Source organism: Aquarana catesbeiana, linkage group LG07, assembly GCF_042186555.1.
Source record: "Aquarana catesbeiana isolate 2022-GZ linkage group LG07, ASM4218655v1, whole genome shotgun sequence".
Taxonomy (NCBI): domain Eukaryota; kingdom Metazoa; phylum Chordata; class Amphibia; order Anura; family Ranidae; genus Aquarana; species Aquarana catesbeiana.
Window position 1 is genome coordinate 74,116,285 of NC_133330.1, and position 22,163 is coordinate 74,138,447.

Here is a 22,163-nt window from a genome sequence, read left to right on the forward strand (position 1 = left end):
TCTCTCATTTTATTCACAGGTCATTGGCTGGACAATACAGACAAGGCCGAAACCTGGCCCTTGATAGTACTCAAGGCCAATTTCATCTCCAACCCCATTTGAAGAAAGGCAAGGATTCTCCCTATAACATACTTCCTGGGATGCCAATCCCTGGATTCACACCAGGAGACATAAGCCTTCCAGATTCTATAATAAATGACTCTGGAAGCTGGCTTCCTTGCATTATTCAAGGTAGAAGTTACTGGGCCTGAAAGCCCACTACTCTTCAGAATGTGGGTTTCAATAGCCAAACCGTTAAATTTAGCGTTTGTAAGGTAGGATGGAACACTGGTCCCTGCGATAGCAGGTATGGACGTAGTGGTAGTGTCCATGGGGACCCTACTGCCATCTTTACTATTTCTGCATACCAAGATCTTCTGGGCCAAGCTGGGGCCACTAGAAGCACCAACTTCTTTTCCTGCTTGATCCTGCGAAGAAGCCGTGGCAGCAGCAGAATAGGAGGGAATGCATAAATCAGTGAGAACTAACGCCATGGAGTCACCAACGCATCCGTCCCGCATGCAAGAGGATCCCTTGTTCTTGACACAAAGTTGTCGATCTTGTTGTTGAACCTGGACACAAACAGATCTACATCTGGGATCCCCCATCTTTGACATATGGCCAGGAAGATGCCAGGGTGAAGAGACCATTCCCCTGGGAACAACTGCTGGTGACTTAAGTAGTCCGCCTGCCAATTCTCTACCCCTGGAATGAAGATTGCCGATATGCACAGCACATGCTTTTCTGCCCAGATTAGGATATGGTTTACCTTTTTCTGGGCTGCACGACTCCTGGTGCCCCCTTGGTGATTGATATAAGCCACTGCTGTGGCATTGTCGGATTGGACCCTGACAGGACAACCCTGCAACTTGAATGTCCAGGTTTTTAGAGCCAGGTACGCCGCATGAATCTCCAGAATATTGATGGTTAAGGTCTTCTCGGTCCTGGACCATTTCCCGTGGACAGTATCCTCTGCCAGAACGGCTCCCCAACCTGAAAGGCTGGCATCTGTTGTTACCACCTTCCAGGTGACTGGCAGAAAGGATTTCCCTTTCCACAGATCCTCGGGTACCACCCACTGAGACTTTGGCGCACTATTGGAGATAAGTGCATTGGAAAATCCAGTGCCTGGACCTTCTTGTTCCAGGCAGAAATGATACTGTTTTGTAACAGTCTTGAATGAAACTGGGCATAGGGAACCGCTTCGAACGAAGCCACCGTCTTTCCCAACAATCTCATACAAAGGCGAATAGAAGGACTCTTGTTTGCCCTGAACCAGCACCTTTATTGCACTGATTTTGCCTGGGATAAAAACACCCTTTTTTGAGTTGTATCTATGATTAGACCCAAGTACTGTAGTCTTCTTACTGGTTTTAAAGAAGACTTCTCTAGGTTGAAAACCCAACCTAGATATTCCAGGTAGCTCACTGTGGTGACCAAGCCTTGGTCTAAACGGGCTACCGACCGGTCTATTAAGAGCAGGTCATCCAGGTACGCTACAAGCGTTATACCTTGTGCCCTTAATCTGGCCAGAGGAGGAGCCAGGACCTTTGTAAACACCCGAGGTGCAGTAGCTAGACCGAAAGGCAAAGCTTCAAACTGGAAATGACAATTTTCCACTTTGAAACGCAGATATTTCTGATGAGCGGGGAAAATAGGTACATGCAGGTAAGCATCTTTGATGTCTATTGATGCCAGAAGTTCTCCTCCTTGTAGGATGGAGACTACAGATCGGATTGATTCCATGCGAAAATATCGAAGCTTTAGAAACTGATTTAGATCCTTGAGTTCCAGGATGGGTCTGACGTCTTCACTTGGCTTTGGCACTTCTTTTTCTCTGAGAGAGACTTCTTTTTCTCTGGGTCTTTGGGGACATTTGATCTGAGGAAACGAGAAGACGGGAATTCTGTGAACTCTAGTTTGTAACCTAGAGTTATTGTGGAGATCACCCATCTGTCCTGAAATTCCTCCTGCCAGACCCCTGAGAACTCTAGCAGTCTTCCCCTCACTCAAACGAGCGGGGGCACCCCTTCATAAAGAGGCTTTAGTGTTCTGTCTTGTAGATTTGCCCCAGGCGCTGGAGAAAGAGTCCTTTTAAATGAAGGATGTTTACTCCGTTTCTTAACTGGCAAAAGGGTACTTTTCCCACTTGATATCTTTTGTATATAATTATCCAAGTCATCCCCAAACAGCCTATCACCGTGAAAAGGGAACCCTTTTCATGGAGTTTCGGCTGACCAATTTTTCAGCCACAAGATTCTACGCATATGTACCAGCCCAAGCGTAAGACGAGAGGTCTGAAGGATAGAATCTCTGATTGCATCAACCGCAAAACACAAGCCTGCTGGCAGCTCGGCTAATTCTTGGGCCTGCTGTTCAGGGAAAACCTTGAGCACCTGTTCAAGTGATCTCTTAAGGACTGGCATACCCCAATTGCCACCATTGCAGGTTGAGCTACTGAACCTGCCAAGGCAAAAACGTTTTTCAACAGGAATTCCATCTTTTTATCAGATGGATCCCTAAGCATTTGAGCGTTGTCAACCGGACAAGTCAAATTTTTGTTCACAGAAGAGATAGCGGCGTCAATTTCTGGTATACCCCATAGGATAAAGAGTTGAAAACTTTTAAGGAGGGAAAAAATGTTTATCTGGGTGATCCCACTCAGAATAAATAAGCTTTTCCAGCAGGGAATGAACAGGAAAAGTATGTGCAGCTTGAGGAGGTTTAAGTGAACCCAAACTAGATGTTGGTTTCTCAAGCGGCTCAGATACGGGTAACCTGTGGAGCCTACCCTTTCAGTAAGAGATTGCACCAGCAATTTCTCAGCCTGTGAAGCCGAAGAGGGACCTTCCTCACTAGATTCCCCGGAAGAGGAGTCATCCTCATCACTATCTCCAGAGGGGGAATCATCTCCCCTTTCCCAGAGTTTCTCTGTTTGAGGGTCCTGGGTAGAAGGGGATCTAATGCGCTTTCTTGCCCCTAGTGAAGATGTAATCATGGCCATTAATCTTTCCTCTAATCCACTTATGGTTGAGGAAAAAAACCTCCTGAGTGATGAATACAGGGGCTGAAGTCCCAGCAGCAGCCCCTGACCCCGACAGCTCATCCTGACCAGCCTCCCTAGGTACTTCAGGGGGAGATGGTGCTGCAGAGAGGCGGTCCTCAGAGCCTGAGGGAGATCCCCTTGAGCCCCTATTTCTCAGGGTACCCATACCTCTTCTGCCCATAGTGGCAAGCACAAATGCCGAGGTACAACCAGAAATGCACGTACTGCTGAGCAATATAGCCTCAATTAGCCCTCGTTGTGGGCGTCAACCCACGCCAGACGCCACACTCCACACTCCGACCCCTTTTTCACATGGAGGGGGGCTGGGGCGGAGGAGAGCGGAGGATAGGTGGATGAAAAACCACCGTAATGGCGATGGCGGAAGGTGGAGTGGGAACAGCTGACTGCCCTTAGATTAGAGCTGTGGGGAGACATTCTCTGAGAGAAAACAGCCCCCCATCCCACATCCTACCTGAAGCCTGGGCTCGGAGGAGCGTGCAGCATGATCACAGAGACGAGAAAGACAAGCATGGAAGGTACGTGCTCTTGACAGCCCCCGGTGGCGACTTTAGGCATAGCAACATTAAAGACCATAAGAAACTAGAAAAATTCCTTAGGAATCTCCCTTACCTTATCCAGCTGCAGGTTTCTGTGGTAACAGACCCAATCTTCACCTCTCAAGGTGGGCTCCGTTTGAAAAAACCTTCAGGGACTAGGGCCTCCTTTAAAAAAGGTGGATCCTAGCTCTGGGCCTGTAAAGCACCTCCCCAGGAATATGGCTGAAAAAACAAATACTGGATACCAGGGTCCAGCTTTCTAAAAAGAGAAGCATTACAGGCAGAACCTCGTTTCTTCAGGCACGAGGCCCGGGTACCATTCAATTCGGCCTAGAAAAAGCACTTTGAATGGATCCAGTTGCATGGCTTGCCCCAGTAAGGAATATTCCAGCGGAGCTCAGCACAGCACACCTTTACTCATGACCAACACCTAAGACACTGGCAAAAAAACTGAGGTACTCCCAGTTAGGGGAGGGGTTATATAGGGGGCTAAACTTCCTGTCTAGGGTGTGCCAGTGTCCATCACCTAGTTGTGCCTATATAACCCATCAGTGAATACTGAGGCTCTGTGTCCTGTGATGTACAATAAAGAAATTTAGGTTTTTGGCCACAACCATAAATGCTACATTTGGAGAGAAGTCAACAAGGCCCATGGAGAAAGGTATGGAGGTGGATCGCTGATGTTTTAGGGATGTGTGAGTTACAAAAGGCACAGGAAATTTGGTGAAAATTGTTGGCAAGATGAATGCAGTATGTTATCAAAAAATACTGGAGGAATATTTGCATTCATCAGCCAGGAAGCTGCGCATTGGACATACTTGGACATTCCAACATGACAAGGATCCAAAACACAAGGTCAAGTCGACCTGTCATTGGCTACAGCAGAATAAATTGAAGGTTCTGGAGTGGCCATCTCAGTCTCCTGACCTCAATATCATTGAACCACTCTGGGGAGATCTCAAACGTGCAGTTCATGCAAGACAGCCCAAGAATTTACAGGAACTGGAGACTTTTTGCCAAGAGGAATGAGCAGCTTTACTATCTAAGAAGATAAAGAGCCTCATCCACAAATCCCACAAAAGACTTCAAGCTGTCATTGATGTTAAAGGGGGCAATACACAGTATTAAACTTTTGATCAGGGTCTTTTGGGTAGTTTCTGTTGCCATTATGATTTTAAAAAAGTAAACACAGTTAATAAATGGCTTCAGCCAAACACTAACCATGAGTGAAAGAAAAGTTTTTGTGTTATCATTCATATCCTCTGAAAAATGGCCAAGAAATCATACATTATTGAATAAAAATATAAACTTATAAACTTATATATATATATATACATATACAGTATCTCACATGTGAGTACACACCTCACATTTTTGTAAATATTTTATTCTATCTTTTGATGTGACAACACTGAAGAAATTAAACTTTGCTACAATGTAAAGTAGTGAGTGTACAGCTTATATAACACTGTCATTTTGCTGCCCCCTCAAAATAACTCAACACACAGCCATTAATGTCTAAACCGCTGGCAACAAAAGTGAGTACACCCCTAAGTGAAAATGTCCAAATTGGGCCCAAAGTGTCACTATTTTGTGTGGCCACCATTATTTTTCAGCACTGCCTTAACCCTCTTGGGCATGGAGTTCACCAGAGCTTCACAGGTTGCCACTGGAGTCCTCTTCCACGCCTCCATGATGACATCACGGAGCTGGTGGATGTTAGAGACCTTACGCTCCTCCACCTTCTGTTTGAGGAAGCCCCACAGATGTTCAATAGGGTTTAGGTCTGGAGACATGCTTGGCCAGTCCATCACCTTTACCCTCAGCTTCTTTAGCAAGGCAATGGTCATCTTGGAGGTGTGTTTGCGGTCATTGTCATGTTGGAATACTGCCCTGCGGCCCAGTCTCCGTAGGGAGGGGATAATGCTCTGCTTCAGTATGTCACAGTACATGTTGTCATTCATGGTTCCCTCAATGAACTGTAGCTCCAAAGTGCCGGCAGCACTCATGCAACCCCAGACCACTCATGCAACTCCCACCACCATTCTTAACTGTAGGCAAGACACACTTGTCTTTGTACTCCTCACCTGGTTGACGCCACACAAGCTTGAACTAAATACGTTTATCTTGGTCTCATCAGACCACAGGACATGGTTCCAGTAATCCATGTCCTTAGTCTGCTTGTCTTCAGCAAACTGTTTGCAGGCTTTCTTGTGCATCATCTTTGGAAGAGGCTTCCTTCTGGGACGACAGCCATGCAGACCAATTTGTGGGCAGTGTGCGATGTATGGTCTGAGCACTGACAGACTGACCCCCCACCCCTTCAACCTCTGCAGCAATTCTGGCAGCACTCATACGTCTATTTCCCAAACACAACCTCTGGATATGACACTGAACACGTGCACTCAACTTTTTTGGTCGACAATGGTGAGGCCTGTTCTGAGTGGAACCTATCCTGTTAAATCGCTGTATGGTCTTGGCCACCATGCTGCAGCTCAATTTCAGGGTCTTGGCAAACTTCTTATAGCCTAGGCCATTTTTATGTACAGCAACATTTCTTTTTTTCAGATCCTCAGAGCGGTCTTTGCCATGAGGTGCCATGTTGAATTTCCAGTGACCGGTATGAGAGAGTGAGAGCGATGACACCAAATTTAACATTCCTTCTCCCCATTCACACCTGAGACCTTGTGATACTAACAAGTCACATGACATCAGGAGGGAAAATGGCTAATTGGGCGCAATTTGGACATTTTCACTTAGGGGTGTACTCACTTTTATTGCCAGCGGTTTAGATATTAATGACTGTGTGTTGAGTTATTTTGAGGGGACAGGAAATTTACACTGTTATACAAGCTGTACACTCACTAATTTACATTGTAGCAAAGTGTAATTTCTTCAGTGTTGTTACATGAAAAGATATAATAAAATATTTACAAAAATGTGAGGGGTGTACTCACTTTTGTGAGATACTGTATATACTGTTCTTCTTGTTAAAGTGGATACACAGGCCTTATAATGGTTTATACCTACAGGCAAGCCTATAAGGCGGCTTACCTCTGGGTACAGTAAATATCCCCTAAACATAGGTCAATTAGGAGATATTTACTTTAGTAGGGCCAATGATGTCATCGGCACATGCGCACTGCACTCTCAATGGGCGGCGTGCCGTCCACACACAGCTGTGCCGTGGTCGCAACTCCCGCATGCATCAAGCGGCCACAACCCATGAACCCAGAAGGAGGACTGAGTGTAAATGGAAGCCCGGGTGAGATGTGACTAAGCTCCGCTGGAGGGCTTTGTTTTCAAGTAAGCCTTTCATAATGTGTTATTATGCAAAGATTATTTTTTTATTTCTTTTTTGCGGTTTACTACCGCTTTAAAAGAAAGTCTAATTATCCCAGGCATCTCTGCTAGAAAGCACAGCCAAGCATGTGGCCTCACTAGACACTGAAGGTACTAGACCTATCCCACTATTGGTATTTTCATACAGTTAATTTCTAGATCTCTTATTTTTACAGCAGGCGCGCTGTGATCACCGAGTCTCTGAGACTCGGGTGATCACAGATCCTAGTAAGGTGCCTCCTTATCAGCATACATCAATGAAGGAGAAAAATTACCTGTTTGCAAAATTTTATAACAAAATATAAAAATATATAAAAAAAAATTTTTTAATTCTGTATTTTTAAATTTTTTTAACAAAAAATAAAAACTGCAGAGGTGATCAAATACCACCAAAAGAAAGCTCTATTTGTGGGGAAAAAAACTGTAATTTTGGTACAGTGTTGTATGACCGCGCAATTGTCAATCAAAGTGCATCAGCGCTGAAAGCTGAAAATTGGTCTGGACAGGAGGGGGGTTTAAGTGCCCAGTATGCAAGTGGTTAAGACATTCCAATAAATTTAAAGTGATACTAAAGGCTTGTTTTATTCTCTTTAAAAATAAGAAACATGTTATACTACCTGTTCTGTGAAATTTGCATTGGATCTTCCTCTTCTCGGGTCCCCAGCCGGCGCTCCTGGCCCCTCCCTCCTTTTGAGTGCCCCCATAGCAAGCAGCTTGCTATGGGGGCACCCGAACAGAGCTGAAGCTCTGTGTGTCCATTCAGACACGGAGGAGAGGTTCAGTCCCACCCCCTCTCTCTCCCCTGATTGGCTAAATGACTTTGATTGACAACAGCGGGAGCCAATGGCGGCAATACCGTGTCCCAGCCAACCAGGCTGCCGAGGCAATCGTACACATCGCTGGATAGAGATGGTGCTCAGTGTTAGGGAGGCTGCTACACACAGAAGGTTTTTTATCTTAATGCATAGAATGCATTAAGATAAAAAAACCTTCTGCTTTAACAACCACTTTAAATACAAATCCATAAAATTATCCTTTTTAACAAAAAATATTTATTAAATATTAAATTCATAATGGCGTTATCGTTGAAGTCAAAGGAACTGAATATTGGATGCCATAAAGCAGGCTCTCATGAAAAGCTCACTTGTGTATTCTGCATAAATGTACAGTAAGAATAGGATTAATCTCCATTAACTTCAAGGGTAACATGAATTTCATTTTTGCTAAAATTTTTAAAGAAATGTTTTAGATGACTTAAATCTATACTGTACTTTCCTGTAACAAAATACCTTGATGTTTTTGGTTTTTTGAGATACCGTTAAATTCCCATTTCATTCTATGAAAATCAGACTTCAAAGCTTCTACCACAGTAGGCAAGCAATCCGTTTTGGTCACCGACCTGTGCCAAGCCTGCTAACTGATCAGACAATGAAGAGCTTCCATTTCTTTATTATGTCTCTTTTCCAACATTCAGAAAGCTCCTAAAATGACCTATGACAGCATTAATAGCATTGTGCGATGCAGTTAGACCGACTGGCTCATAGTTCTAGCATTTCCTCTTCCAGTCTGCTGTGCAGGGGATTACATGAATCTAATATAGCAAGACAGATCTGTGTATTTATACCAATTATGTTTTACATTCAGTGCTTTTATTTAAGGAACACTAAATTGGATTAAAGTGGCTCAAAAGGCATGGGTTTAACTTTAATGCATTCTCTGCATTATGATAAAAAAAAACTTTTATGATCACCCCCCCCCCCCCCCCCCGCTCCCTTTAAATCCTTCTTCTTTCAATCCAGTGATGTATGTCCATCTGCGGCAGTGCTGCTCCCTCTTCACACAGGAAACAGAGGCAGCAGTGGGAGCCATTGGCTCTTGTTGCTGTCAGTCAAATCCTGTGAGGAGAGAGCGGGGGCGGGGCCGAGGCACACTATGTGAGACTTCAGATGCAAAATCAACCCAATTCGGGAATGCGCCTGTATGAGTGCCCTCAACTCTTCATTAAAAACCATAATGGAGGCACTGGTGCACAAATATGTTTTTATTTGTATGTTTTTTAATAAAAAGAAAAATACAATTTAAAATGTTAATATTCTAGATCTGCCCATGGGGTGATATTCTGCCCTTACCTGCAAAGCTCGCCCTCGATCTTCTGGCATTCCTCAGTCAGCACTTTGTTCTCCTGCAGAGCCTTGCATTCTGTCTCCAGAGAAGAGACACTGTGTTTGAGCTCCTCAAGTTCAGCTTTGGAAGAGAAGGAAACATACATTATCTAAGATGGATGCTCCCTAATTTTCCATTATGGTTAATGATAAAGGTTAACAATGCCAAGTTCTTATACGTAGTACGAAATCCCTATCTCAATCAATGCAAAAATGCAGCAACTGTCATCAAAAGACCCAACACAATTTTTTCATAAAACAGAGTTGTAAAGGCAGAAGGTTTTTCATTCTATGCATGAAGATAAAAATCCTACTGTGTGTAGCAGCCTCCCCGGCACCCCCTAATACTTACCTGGGCCAAGTTCCTCGGCCATCCGAGATTCTGGCACCCGCGGCTGTCAAAGTCAGTTAGCCATTCAGGAGAGGGAGGGGGTGGGGCCAAATGGCAGTTCTGTGTCTGAATGGACACATGGAGCTGCAGCTCGGATTGGGTGCCCGCATAGCAAGCTGCCTGGTGTATGGGGCACTCGACAGGAGGGAAGGGCCAGGAGCAGCAAAGAGGAACCCGAGAAGAGGAGGATCGGGGCTGTTCTGTGCAAAACCAACTGCATAGATAAGGTAAGTATAAAAGAGACCTTACAATCACTTTAATAGAGAATCTCCAAGCAAAAATTTAGTGATAAGTAAATGCTTGTGCAGTATCGTAAATGAGAAAATTCAATAAAAAAAAGAAAGGGCTTGGAATGGCCTGGGCTTTATGGGATCCAAAATATACAGATTTAGGTGGCATTTCAGTGGCCAAGGGGACAGGTCAAGCAGAGTGTGGTGACCTTTTTTTCTCTGTAGGCAGCCTAAAGGGCCTCTGCACTCAACCCACACTAGGGACCGTTAAAGCGGTGTTCCACCCAAAAAAAAAAAGAAAAGCCAGCAGCTACACATACTGCAGCTGCTGGCTTTTAAAAATAGGACACTTACCTGTCCTGGAGTCCTGCAATGTCGGAACCGCAGCTGATGTTTCCATCAGCTGTCGGGTGCTGCCACTGCCATTGCGGGTAGGGGTACCCAGCAGTGTAGCTTTACGGCTGCATGCCGGGAACCCTACTGCACATGCGCAAGGCCCTGCTCCTCTCTCCTACTGGCCCGGCGACTGGAAGAGGAGGAGAGAGCCCCGCGGTGATGTCACGGGCCACGGCCTGGACTCCTAGAAATGGGAACAGGATACCTGTCAAAGACAGGTATCCTTTCCCCCCTCCCCCCCGAAAGGTGCCAATTGTGGTACCGGAGGGGAAGAGGAGACAAATGAGTGGAAGTTCCACTTTTGGGTGGAACTCCGCTTTAAACCAATGAACTTTAAAGTGCATCCAAACCCAAACGGGGGAAGGAGCGTATGACGTCACCCGCGGTCAGTCGCAGACACGATCACACGCCTATCAGCCGGCACTCGGATCGGAGTGCCGGTCTTTGTAAGTGTCTGTTTTATTTGCCTTCCTTATATATTTAATAAAGTAGCCACGGAGTGCACTATGGTCTGCCCTTTGTTTTTTATGTAACATCCGCTGTTGTACCGTGTGCTGTGAAGTAAAGGAGGAACCAACAACCACACAGATTGATCCATCTATGGTTATAAGCGGTGTGACCTGTTTCAGGTCGAATGTCTGAGGTGAGGGGCCATCCATGCCCGGTGGAGGGATTTGTCACCATCCAGATATTGATCTCAGCTTAATTGTCACTGGTGGTCTTTGTCTTCTGATTTTGTCACTCCATTTTTATACATTTATTTTATTTAAGGACTTTTATTTGCGCAGCACTTTTTATATGTTTCATCCAAACCCAAAAACAAATGTTACATAATTCATCTTACTAGTCCTTAGAAAATATGTCCTCATTAGTTTTACTTTTTTCAGCTTTTTTTACCTTCATAATTTTTAGCTATTTCGGTGAATAACATACAGTGGGGACGGAAAGTATACCCTTAAATTTTTCACTCTTTGTTATATTGCAGCCATTTGCTAAAATCATTTAAATTCATTTTTGTTCCTCATTAATGTACACACAGCACACCATATTGACAGAAAAACACAGAACTGTTGACATTTTTGCAGATTTATTAAAAAAGAAAAAAAATGAAAACTGAAATATCACATGGTCCTAAGTATTCAGACCCTTTGCTCAGTATTTAGTAGAAGCACCCTTTTGATCTAATACAGCTATGAGTCTGGGAAAGATGCAACAAGTTTTTCACACCTGGATTTGGGGATCCTCTGCCATTCCTCCTTGCAGATCCTCTCCAGTTCTGCCAGGTTGGATGGTAAACGTTGGTGGACAACCATTTTTAGGTCTCTCCAGAGATGCTCAATTGGGTTTAAGTCAGGGCTCTGGCTGGGCCATTCAAGAACAGTCACGGAGTTGTTGTGAAGCCACTCTTTCGTTATTTTATCTGTGTGCTTAGGGTCATTGTCTTGTTGGAAGTTAAACCTTTGGCCCAGTCTGAGGTCCCGAGCACTCTGGAGATGGTTTTCGTCCAGGATATCCCTGTACTTGGCCACATTCATCTTTCCCTCAATTCCAACCAGTCATCCTGTCCCTGCAGCTGAAAAACACCCCCACAGCATGATGCTGCCACCACCATGCTTCAGTGTTGGGACTGTATTGGACAGGTGATGAGCAGTGCCTGGTTTTCTCCACACATATCGCTTAGAATTAAGGCCAAAAAGTTCTATCTTGGTCTCATCAGACCAGAGAATCTTATTTCTCACCATCTTGGAGTCCTTCAGGTGTTTTTTAGCAAACTCCATCCGGGCTTTCATGTGTCTTGCACTGAGGAGAGGCTTCCGTCGGGCCACTCTGCCATAAAGCCCCGACTGGTGGAGGGCTGCAGTGATGGTTGACTTTCTACAACTTTCTCCCATCTCCCAACTGCATCTCTGGAGCTCAGCCACAGTGATCTTTAGGTTCTTCTTTACCTCTCTCACCAAGGCTCTTCTCCCCCGATAGCTCAGTTTGGCCATACAGTCAACTCTAGGAAGGGTTCTGGTCGTCCCAAACATCTTCCATTTATGGATTATGGAGGCCACTGTGCTCTTAGGAACCTTGAGTGCAACAGAAATTTTTTTGTAACCTTGGCCAGATCTGTGCCTTGACACAACTCTGTCTCTGAGCTCTTCAGGCAGTTCCTTTGACCTCATGATTCTCATTTGCTCTGACATGCACTGTGAGCTGTAAGGTCTTATATAGACAGGTGTGTGGCTTACCTAAGCAAGTCCAATCAGTATAATCCAACACAGCTGGACTCAAATGAAGGTGTAGAACCATCTCAAGGATGATCAGAAGAAATGGACAGCACCTTAAAGTTAAACCTTTAGAGTTAAATATATGAGTGTCACAGCAAAGGGTCTGAATACTTAGGACCATGTGATATCATTTTTTTTTTAATAAATCTGCAAAAATGTCAACAATTCTGTGTTTTTCTGTCAATATGGGGTGCTGTGTGTACATTAATGAGGAAAAAATGATTTTAGCAAATGGCTACAATATAACAAAGAGTGAGAAATTTAAGGGGGTCTGAATACTTTCTGTCCCTACTGTACATATTGCGCAGTAATCCTTTTCAGTCCAGCCGTGTAGCAACCACAGCTCCCTCAATATATTCAAAACATGTCTACCTTTGCTTATTGCCATTACTAGGGGATTTATGGGATTGATAGTTTACAAAGGAAAGAAGATGGTCTTTTCTGTCACTTCACAAGTAGTAACAAGGATACTGCATTTTTGGCAATATCAAAATTTTCTGTACTTGCTGAAAATGTTGTTGGTCTGAAACCTAATGCAGCCAGCCACATCTAAAAACTGGTAAGCTGCAATAAATTACCTTTAGGTTCTCCTTTAAAGAGGAAGTAAAGCCTCTGAAAAAAAAAATACACCCTGCAAGACACTTGCATAATGAGCTAGTATGCATAGCATACTAGGGTTAATAATTGAAGGCATAGTGACCCCTCTGTTCTTTTATCCTAGCTAAGTCAGTATTTATCTGGTAAAGTGGCAGAAAGATAGAATGGAGTTTGGAGGACGACAATTACCTTTAGGATGTGCGTTTTTGTGTGGAGATGGCTTAGGGTGTGAATTATCGATAGTACTTACTCTGCCACCATGCCGATTCACTCTTCTGCTGGTCCTCCCAATCCTTGCACTGGGTCTGGAAACCGGCTTGCAGAGTGATCATTTCTTTCTTGTAATCTGAGGCAGTTTTCTTCCAGTGTTCCAGTTCGAGGCGCACCTCCTGCAGTTCACCCTGAAGCTCACATATGTCACATTCTCTTTCATTGGCTACCTGTTCAGAAACATGTTTCAGGATGGCAATCTCTTCCTGGGCATTTATCAGCTCTTCCTGGGTGCTGGAGATCTTATTTTCTTTCTGTTCCCGCAGGATTTCAGTCTCTTCCTGTAACCTATGCAACTGAGCTGAATCAATAGAAATAGTGACCGTTAATCATCATATTAAACCCTCACCATATTGTGTGTCAGAAAAGCAAACTGTGGGAATGCATGATCTGCACCTTTTAGTTGCTCAAGAATACAGGTGCTAAAAAAATAGAATTTTTAATACAGCTTACCTGTAAAATCCTTTTCTTTGAGTACATCACGGGACACAGAGCAGCCATAGAAATTACTATGTGGGATGTCCCAAAGCAATGCCCCTGAGGGGAGGGAGACACATATCAAGGTATACGGCCATCAGACGGGAGGACCTATACTGCTGCCTACAGTACACTGTGCTTAAAAGCGGCATCCTCCTGTCGCCTTACATCCATTTGGTAAAATTTAGTAAATGTATGTACTGATGACCAAGTCGCGGCTTTGCAAATCTGAGCCATAGAAGCCTGGTGACGCGCTGCCCATGAAGCACTCACTCCCCTGGTAGAGTGCGTTCTAATTTTCAATCCATAAAACTGAATTATAACCTGACAAATCCACTATGAAATAGTCGATTTTGATGCTGCCTGCCCTTTTCTGGGCCCCTTTGGCAGCACAAACAAAGAATCAGTCTTCCGCATCTGAGCTGTCACCTTCAGATAGATCCTGACAGCTCTCACCACATCAGGAGAATGCAACCATCTTTCTTCCGCAGAGCGAGGTTCTGGGAAAAAAGAAGGCAGGGACACATCTTGGTTCAAGTGAAAACTGGACACTACCTTAGGCAGAAAGGTTGGCTGAGGACGCAACACCACCTTGTCTTTATGAATAATTAAGTATGGCTCTTTACAGGAAAAAGCTGCCAATTCTGACACTCTCCTTCCTGAGCTTACTGCAACCAAAAAAAACAACTTCCTTGTCAAAAAGATCAAGGAAATATGGCACATGGGCTCAAAGGGTTGTCTTTGCAAGACCGATAATACTAGATTCCAATCCCATGGGCACAAGGGCGGCCTGACTGGTGGAGTTATATGAGTTACCCCTTGTATAAAGGCCCAGATCAAAGAATGCAAAGCAAGTGGTCGAGGACTGACACTTGATGGTACTCAAGGCTAGCTTCATTTCCACCCCCCAATTGTAGGAAGGCAAGAATTCTTCCTATGACATACTTTTGAGGATGCCATCTTTTGGCTTCACAGCAGGAAATATAGGACCTCCAGATCCTATAATAAATGACCCTAGAAGCCGGCTTCCTTGCATTAATCAAGGTACTCACCACTGAGCCCGAAAGCCCCCGATCCTTTAAAATTTGGGTTTCAATAGCCAAATCGTTAAACTTAGCGATTGTAAGGCAGGATGGAACACCGGACCCTGCGAAAGCAAGTCTGGACGAGATTGAAGAGTCCATGGTTTCCCTACTGTCAGCCTTATGATCTCTGCATACCAGGATCTTCTGGGCCACGCTGGGGCTACCAGTATCACCGGCTTCCCTTCCTCCTTGATCCTGTATAGAAGCCGCAGTAGCAGCTGAACTTGGGGGAATGCACAAATCAGTGAAAACTGATCCCAAGGGGTCACTAGCGCATCTGTTCTGAATGCGAGAGGATCCCTTGTCCTTGACAGAAAGCTGTCCAATTGCTTGTTGAACCTAGACGCCAACAGATCTAAGTCTGGGGTACCCCACTTTTGGCATATGGCTGGAAAAACCTTGGGATGCAGGGACCATTCCCCCAGGGACAATTACTGGAGGCTCAAGAAGTCCGCCTGCCAATTTTCCACACTACACAAGCTAAATTTTCTAGGCTGAGAATCCAACCCAGGTGCTTCAAAAACTTGACCGTGCTGAACACACTGCGGTCTAGCCGTGTAACCGACTGATCTATAAGAAGCAGATCGTCTAGGTATGCCATTACTGATATACCCTGGATCCTTAATCTTGCTAATACGGGGGCCAGAATTTTTGTGAACACCCGGGGGGCGGTGGCTATCCCGAAGGGCAAGGCCACAAACTAAAAAATGGCAATGTTCCATCTCAAAGCGCAGAAATTTCTGGTGAGCGGGGCTGATTAGCACATGCAGATATGCATCTTTGATGTCTATCGATGCTAGAAATTCTGCCCCCTTCAGAGAGGACACGACTGACCGGATTGACTCCATGCGAAAGGAGTGGATGGAATTGATTTAGATCTTTGAGATCTAGAATGGGTCTGACATCTCCATTCGGTTTTGGCACCATAAAGAGATTTGAATAAAAATCCATGCCGTGCTCCTCTGTTGGAATTTCTGTAATCACACCCTATGACATCAACCGGTCCAGTGCCTGGAATAAAGACCTTTTTAACGGATCTCTGGGAACATTCGATCTTAGAAAACTGGTCGAAACTCTAGCTTGTATCCTAGAGATACTGTGGAGATGACCCATCTGTCTTGGATCTCTTCCCGCTAGGCTCCTGAAAACTGAAGAAGCCTTCCCCCTATTCGACCGAGTGGGGGCACCCCTTTATAAGGAGGCCTTAGGACTCTGTTTTGTTAGCTTCTGCCCCCAGGACTTCTTCTGGACTTGTGCTTGGTCTTGATGCTTACCTCTAGAACCCAACGGCGGAAGCCGTCGAAACTGCCTGGAGGCTGTAGCACCTGGCGCTGGGGAAGAACGACATTAAAATGAAAGACGCCTACTCCTTCTTTAAACCAGTAAAAGGGCACTCTTACCCCCTGAAATTTTTTGGACATACTTATCCAAGCCGTCTCCGAACAACCGTCCTCCATGAAAAGGAAAACTTACCAATATCTTTTTGCACAGCAATTCAGCTGACCAATGCTTCAACCAGAGAATTCTGCGCATATGCACAGATAAGAGGGAAAAGCGTGACACATGTTGAATAAAATCTTTAAGGGCATCCACCGCAAAACATAAGGCCCTAAGGCTAATTCGCGGGCGGCTTCCCCTTGAGCAGGGACACCTTTAATGACCTGCTTGAGCTGGTTTTTTAAGGATTGACAAACCCCTAACCCCAGGGACCATCATGCTAATGTAGAGTTAGCTGTAGATAGGAATTATCATGTGTTCCCTGAGACTGGAAAGTTATTTCATGGGTTCCTCTACGCTAAAAAGGTTGAGCAAGACTACAAAGCCCCATTCTGCTACTTTTCCTGAGTAGAGGATACCTTGTTTGTGACTTTTTTGCTGGCTATCCACATAAAGCCTCAAAATCCAAGTTGCACCTTGAAGGTTTCAAAGGGCATAAATTACACATCTAATTACCGGATTTCCTGTCACATTTTCTAAGGCCCTAAATTGCCAGGATAATAGAAAATCCACAAAATAACCATATTTTGGAAAACAGACACCCCAAGGTATTTTAAAGAAAGGCATAGAGTCTTTTGATGAGCATTTCTTTTTTGCCACAAGCAAAAGAATCAAGAAAATGAAAATGTATATTTTTGCACAAAGTTAGAAGATATTTCTGACACAGCATAATTGGAATTACATGCCAAAATACATTCTGCCCCTGAGTAAGAACCACATGAATGAGAGTTTTTAGCTGCATAAAAGGGGCACAAAGTCCAAGTAGCACCTTTGGGTTTTCAAGGGACATAAATAACACATCTAATTTCCCAACTACCTATCACAAATGCCTTGTCGGCTGGATCTTTGAAAACCTGGACATTGTCCACTGGACAAGTTAGACGTCTATTCACAGAAGAAATAGCAGCATCCACTGCTGGCAAACTCCACTTTTTAGTGAACTTTACCTCCATGGGATAAAGAAGAGAAAATCTCCCAGGAGGAACAAAATACCTCTATGGGTGATCCCAGTCTGCATATATTAGTTGCTCCAGCAGTGGGTGTAAAGGGAAAGCATGTGGGTCCTGTGAAAACCTCAAAGACCCCAAGGAAGAAAAGGGGAGTCATCTGCCTGTCCTTCTTCCCGGTCACCCAAAGTTATCTGCCCATTCCTGTTCCAACACTGGAGGGTCCGGAAGGGGACCTTTCATGTTTTTTCCCAGACTGGAAGACAGACGCGATCATGTTGGCTATTTTTCCCTCCAAATCAGATAATGTTGAAGCCAAATCGTCCTTGGCAACATATGCAGAGGCTGAAATGTTGGATGTAACCACTATGCCTGACAGCCTTAATGGCTCAGACTGGCCAGTTGCCTCTGGCCTTTCAGGGAAGGATAGTACTGTGGAAGCATGACTAGGATTCTCAGATCCCGACAACGGTGCCCTTGCACTCCTCCCTGCTGTATTTCTCTCACCTTTCTTTCGGGAAGACATAGGCCTAAGCACAAAATGCAGAGGTACTCACAATATGCATCCACTGCTGAACTGTAGTCCAGCAAAAGAATGCCACTATCACTGCTCAGCCTAATGCCCAGCAGGCATACCTTTAAATGCCCTTATGCACACCTATACAGTGCCCACATGCCCCAGCATACTCTGTGTCCTTCCGTCAGCCACCAGACTCCTTACCAAATCACAAACTTTAAGGCCACTGAGCCTGCGCTGTGCTACATGCACGCCGGCCATGCCCAAGCCACGCCCCCTGCATCCTACGGTGGCCTTTACCAGAGCTGAACCCCGCGCGCGTGTGCGGACAAGGCGGGGGTCAGCTATCGGGATAGCTCGGGGGGAGAGAGGGGCTGCGTGCCATGGTGGAGCGGGGCGCATCGTAAGAACCAGCCTCTGAGGGGAGGGTGCATGCCATGGGCTAGGAGGTGAGTGGTCCCAGGGCTTTGGAAAACTGGAGACCAGGATGAGGGGCAATGCTGTCTCCAAAGGGAGCGCTGCCAGACACAGAAAAAATGGAGCATGAGAAGAAAACACCAGGTATGTTACAATACACCCTCTAGTGGTGAAACAGGCAAGGCATTTGCTACTCAGAAGACATCCCTTGAAGTGAACCATATGTGTTCCTTTCCCAGGTTCTTCATTTTTTTGTTTTGTTTTTTAAAAACTTGCCATTTCTGCCACAGGATACTGCTGGAATACACAGCCAGACCCAATCTCCATCCATCGCGTCGGGCTAGGTCTTTGACCTTCAAGGAAAGAAAACAGATTCTAATTTAAGTATTCATTCACAGGGTGACGCTGTGAGTATACAGGTAGCAGTGTGCCAACGTCCCAATAGTGGGCATTTACAGAAATCTAGCTAAAAAAGTGGACTTTATAGACACACAGATAAACCGTCTAAAAGTAATAACTTGTTTTATTTGGTAGACAATTGATCGAGGAAATAGATATTACATATAAATACAAATAAAGAGTTACATAAAATTGATGTTTATGAGCCCCACACATAGAAAAAACTCTGACACCACTTATTATGATACCAAGATACAATAATACATTCAGAGGGACAGCAGTTGGGGTCCCCAAAGTGCTATCCGAGTAAGAGAAGAATGCTGTGGGTCAGGGTGTGTATGCGGGCACAGTAGTTCACTCAGGCGCTCGACATGTTGCACGTATATGTACGCTTCTTCAGGAGCATGACAGTCGTGTAATTATCAGACGCATAAAAAATGATATAGTGTATTGCTGATGAGCAATATTGTACAGATGTATCCATGGAGGAATGAACACCAGACAGATCTAGAAAGGCATAAGTGCTGGTAGAAAACACAGCCTTACTGTAGTTGTGGAGTCTGTTTAACTAGTATAGAGAATCCATCTGGAGGCTCAAAGAGGCTAGTACCTCGAAGACTAAAGAGCCATGTTGTGTGGTGTTGAAGGGTCTCCTGGTCTAACATCAGTGTCTGCTATGTTGAGCCTCCAGATAGATTCTTTATACTATTTAAACAGACTCCACAACTACAGTAAGGCTGTGTTTTCTACCAGCACTTATGCGCGCAACATGTCGAGCGACTGAGTGAACTACTGTGCCCGGATACACACCCTGACCCACAGCATTCTTCTCTTACTCGGATAGCACTTTGGGAACCCCAACCGCTGTCCCTCTGAATGTATTATTGTATCTTGGTATCATAATAAGTGGTGTCAGAGTTTTTTCTTTGTGTGGGGCTCATAAACATCAATTTTATGTAACTCTTTATTTGTATTTAATATGTAATATCTATTTCCTCAATCAATTGTCTACCAAATAAATCAAGTTATTACTTTTTATCTGGGTGCCTATAAAGTCCACTTTTTTAGCTAGAGTTCTTTGACCTTCGCGGACTGGGTCCCCCTGCATACTGGGGTCCACACCCTTGGACCTGTGCAGCACCCTGCCAGGACAACCTTTGGTTTAGTCATGTATCCCAAGGGCCTGGGGATCCCAGGGTCCAGCCCTCCAAAGAGGTGCATTACAGGCAAAAACCTTGCTTCTTTTTCCTCGAGGCTCGGGTACCATCCATCTTGGCCTTTCTTTTCCACTTTGAATGGATCCGACTGCATAGCCCCTTGATCCTGACAAGGATTTCTCCAAACAGGAGCTGTCTATATTATAGAACTTCAATCCACCGTGATCATCACCTTGAGACACTGGCGAAAATACTTCCTGTATGGGAGGGCTTATATAGAGGGGGACTTCCTGTCTTTGGGTGTGCCAGTGTCCATTCACATAAAGGTGGCGTATAAACCACATAGTAATTACTATAGCTGCTCTGTGAACGATAAAGAAAACATAAGATTATCATTAGATCAAACAAGTTCAGCTATATCAGAAGAATCTTATACCTATGAGAAAATGCAGAAAGACAGGAGTCAGAAAAAGTTCAATCACTATAATTATTTCCAAGAGACCTAGCACTAGACATCTGCGATTGCCTTGCCCACCAAGCCTTTATCTTTACACATACAGTGCCCAATTATGATGCATGAGATCAATGAGAGCAAATGGAGCAAATCCAAATACCTTATGAAAGCCATTGGAGCCCCCAGACACGGTAATTATATAAGTAAATATCTCTTTTGAACAGTAAATGGCAATGAACATCCCTAATGGAAACTGATACATTAAGAGAAAAGACCATCACCTAAGCTGCCTTCTGAGAAGCAGACGTCACCATCTGCAAGCCATCTATGGAGATATCTGACAAATCCAAGCTGTTGCACAACACAAGCAATTCTAGTGTAAAGAGTTGAACAACATGACAATGTATGGAGTGAAATTTTTCTATACAAAAATCAGGAAAAATGTCAGAACGCTGGTAGAAAAAAAGTAAAAAATGTCTTGATTTCACACTGCTCTCTGCTGATAACCCAGAGGAGCGCTTGAAACACTAAAGACAGTGCACTGACCAATGGAGTTGCATAGATCAGGGGTTCTCATCAGTCCTGAGAGTACACATGGAGACAGATTTTTCGAACATCTTTATCATTCAGACTAGCTAAAACCTACTTACTAAAAAAAAAAAAAATGAAGTTCTATCTTTTATTTGACTTTATTTCGGCAGGAATCAAGCAACATTATCTTGAATACCTTGGAGGTTCTGGATCTGTTTGGTGGAATCTTCAGTCTGTTTTCTACTGGACTTTCTTCTTCTAGGAGTGCTGAAAAGGCAAAATCTGCATTAAACTGTCAAAAGATGAAAAAAATACACACGTCTTACTTCCCTAAAATAAAATTCCAAAAAAAATAAAATTCCTGCACCTCTGATACAAGGAGAATACCATACACCTCAGAACTGCTCATGGTGCTAGAGAGATGGGAGGTGGCCTCAAGAGGCGCTAGGTCTGAGGCCACCTTTCAACTCTCTCGCACTTTGAGCCATTCTGAGGTGTGCAGTGTTCTCCTTGCACATTCCTACTGCATTCACGCCTGCACCTTTCTTTGAAGGGGGTCCACCACAGCCATATCAACCATATCAAATGTGTTAAGAACAAAATCTCAACCAGGAAACCCAATCTCACCTTGGAGTTCTAAACATTTCTGTCGACTAGTTTTGGCTAGATCCTGGGCTTCGGACAGTTCCTTCCACAGCTGCTGGATCTCTTGTTTTGCATCATTAGTGCCAGATTGTACATGATGTATGTCATCTGGAAGAAAACACAACAACATCTTGTGACTTTCAACTCCATCTTAGGACCAAAAGCACAAATCTACACACTGAAAGAAAAGGTTGAGAGTCAAAGGGGATTGGAAGCAAAACCAGAATAAAGTCAATCTGCCTCCCCCAAGAGTTGTTCCAGTTCAGTTTGGCACAACAGACTAGACTTGCTGTAACAAAAACTTCACTTTTATATGTGGATGGCCTTTAGAAAAGCATTACAAATGGACCTGCTGCCCTCACACCTAAGGTTTAATATTTTAAATTTCTGAAATACTTAGGTGTGGATGGTTGCTATGATTTAGCAGCTCAACTTTTACTCCAGTTTTTATAAATCAGCTCAGGTGTTTAGAATTACATGGGGATAGCCAACATATGCCATCTGTTTTCTGGTTGTCAGTACTATTGTGCCTGTGGTCAGACCCTTTGTTTTTATTACTGTCTGTGTCTCCCCCTAGGAAGACTCATCCTACTTATCCTGGTGACCATTGTTACCAGGACTGAGAGTGAGGGAAGGGAGTTGTTACTAGACTTGGAAATGAGGGGGCACATGTTCCAAAGGGGACAATTATTAATGACAACTGTAAGGGGGAGTTTTCCTTACTTTGTAGAGAT

The 22,163-nt window shown here is 44.3% G+C and overlaps 1 protein-coding gene across 1 annotated transcript in view; it reads right to left on the reverse strand.

Moving 5' to 3' along the window:
- Positions 1-8,164: 8,164 nt before the first annotated feature.
- The window catches only part of LOC141102880 (sarcolemmal membrane-associated protein-like), a 96,185-nt gene continuing 82,186 nt past the window's right edge, over positions 8,165-22,163 (reverse strand). The window contains exons 2-6 of the mRNA XM_073591911.1: positions 21,402-21,537; positions 20,981-21,039; positions 13,284-13,604; positions 9,114-9,228; positions 8,165-8,207 (exon numbers count right to left, since the gene is read on the reverse strand). Of these exons, the coding sequence (XP_073448012.1) occupies positions 8,165-8,207; positions 9,114-9,228; positions 13,284-13,604; positions 20,981-21,039; positions 21,402-21,537 (674 nt within the window). The remainder of the gene's footprint in view (positions 8,208-9,113; positions 9,229-13,283; positions 13,605-20,980; positions 21,040-21,401; positions 21,538-22,163) is intronic.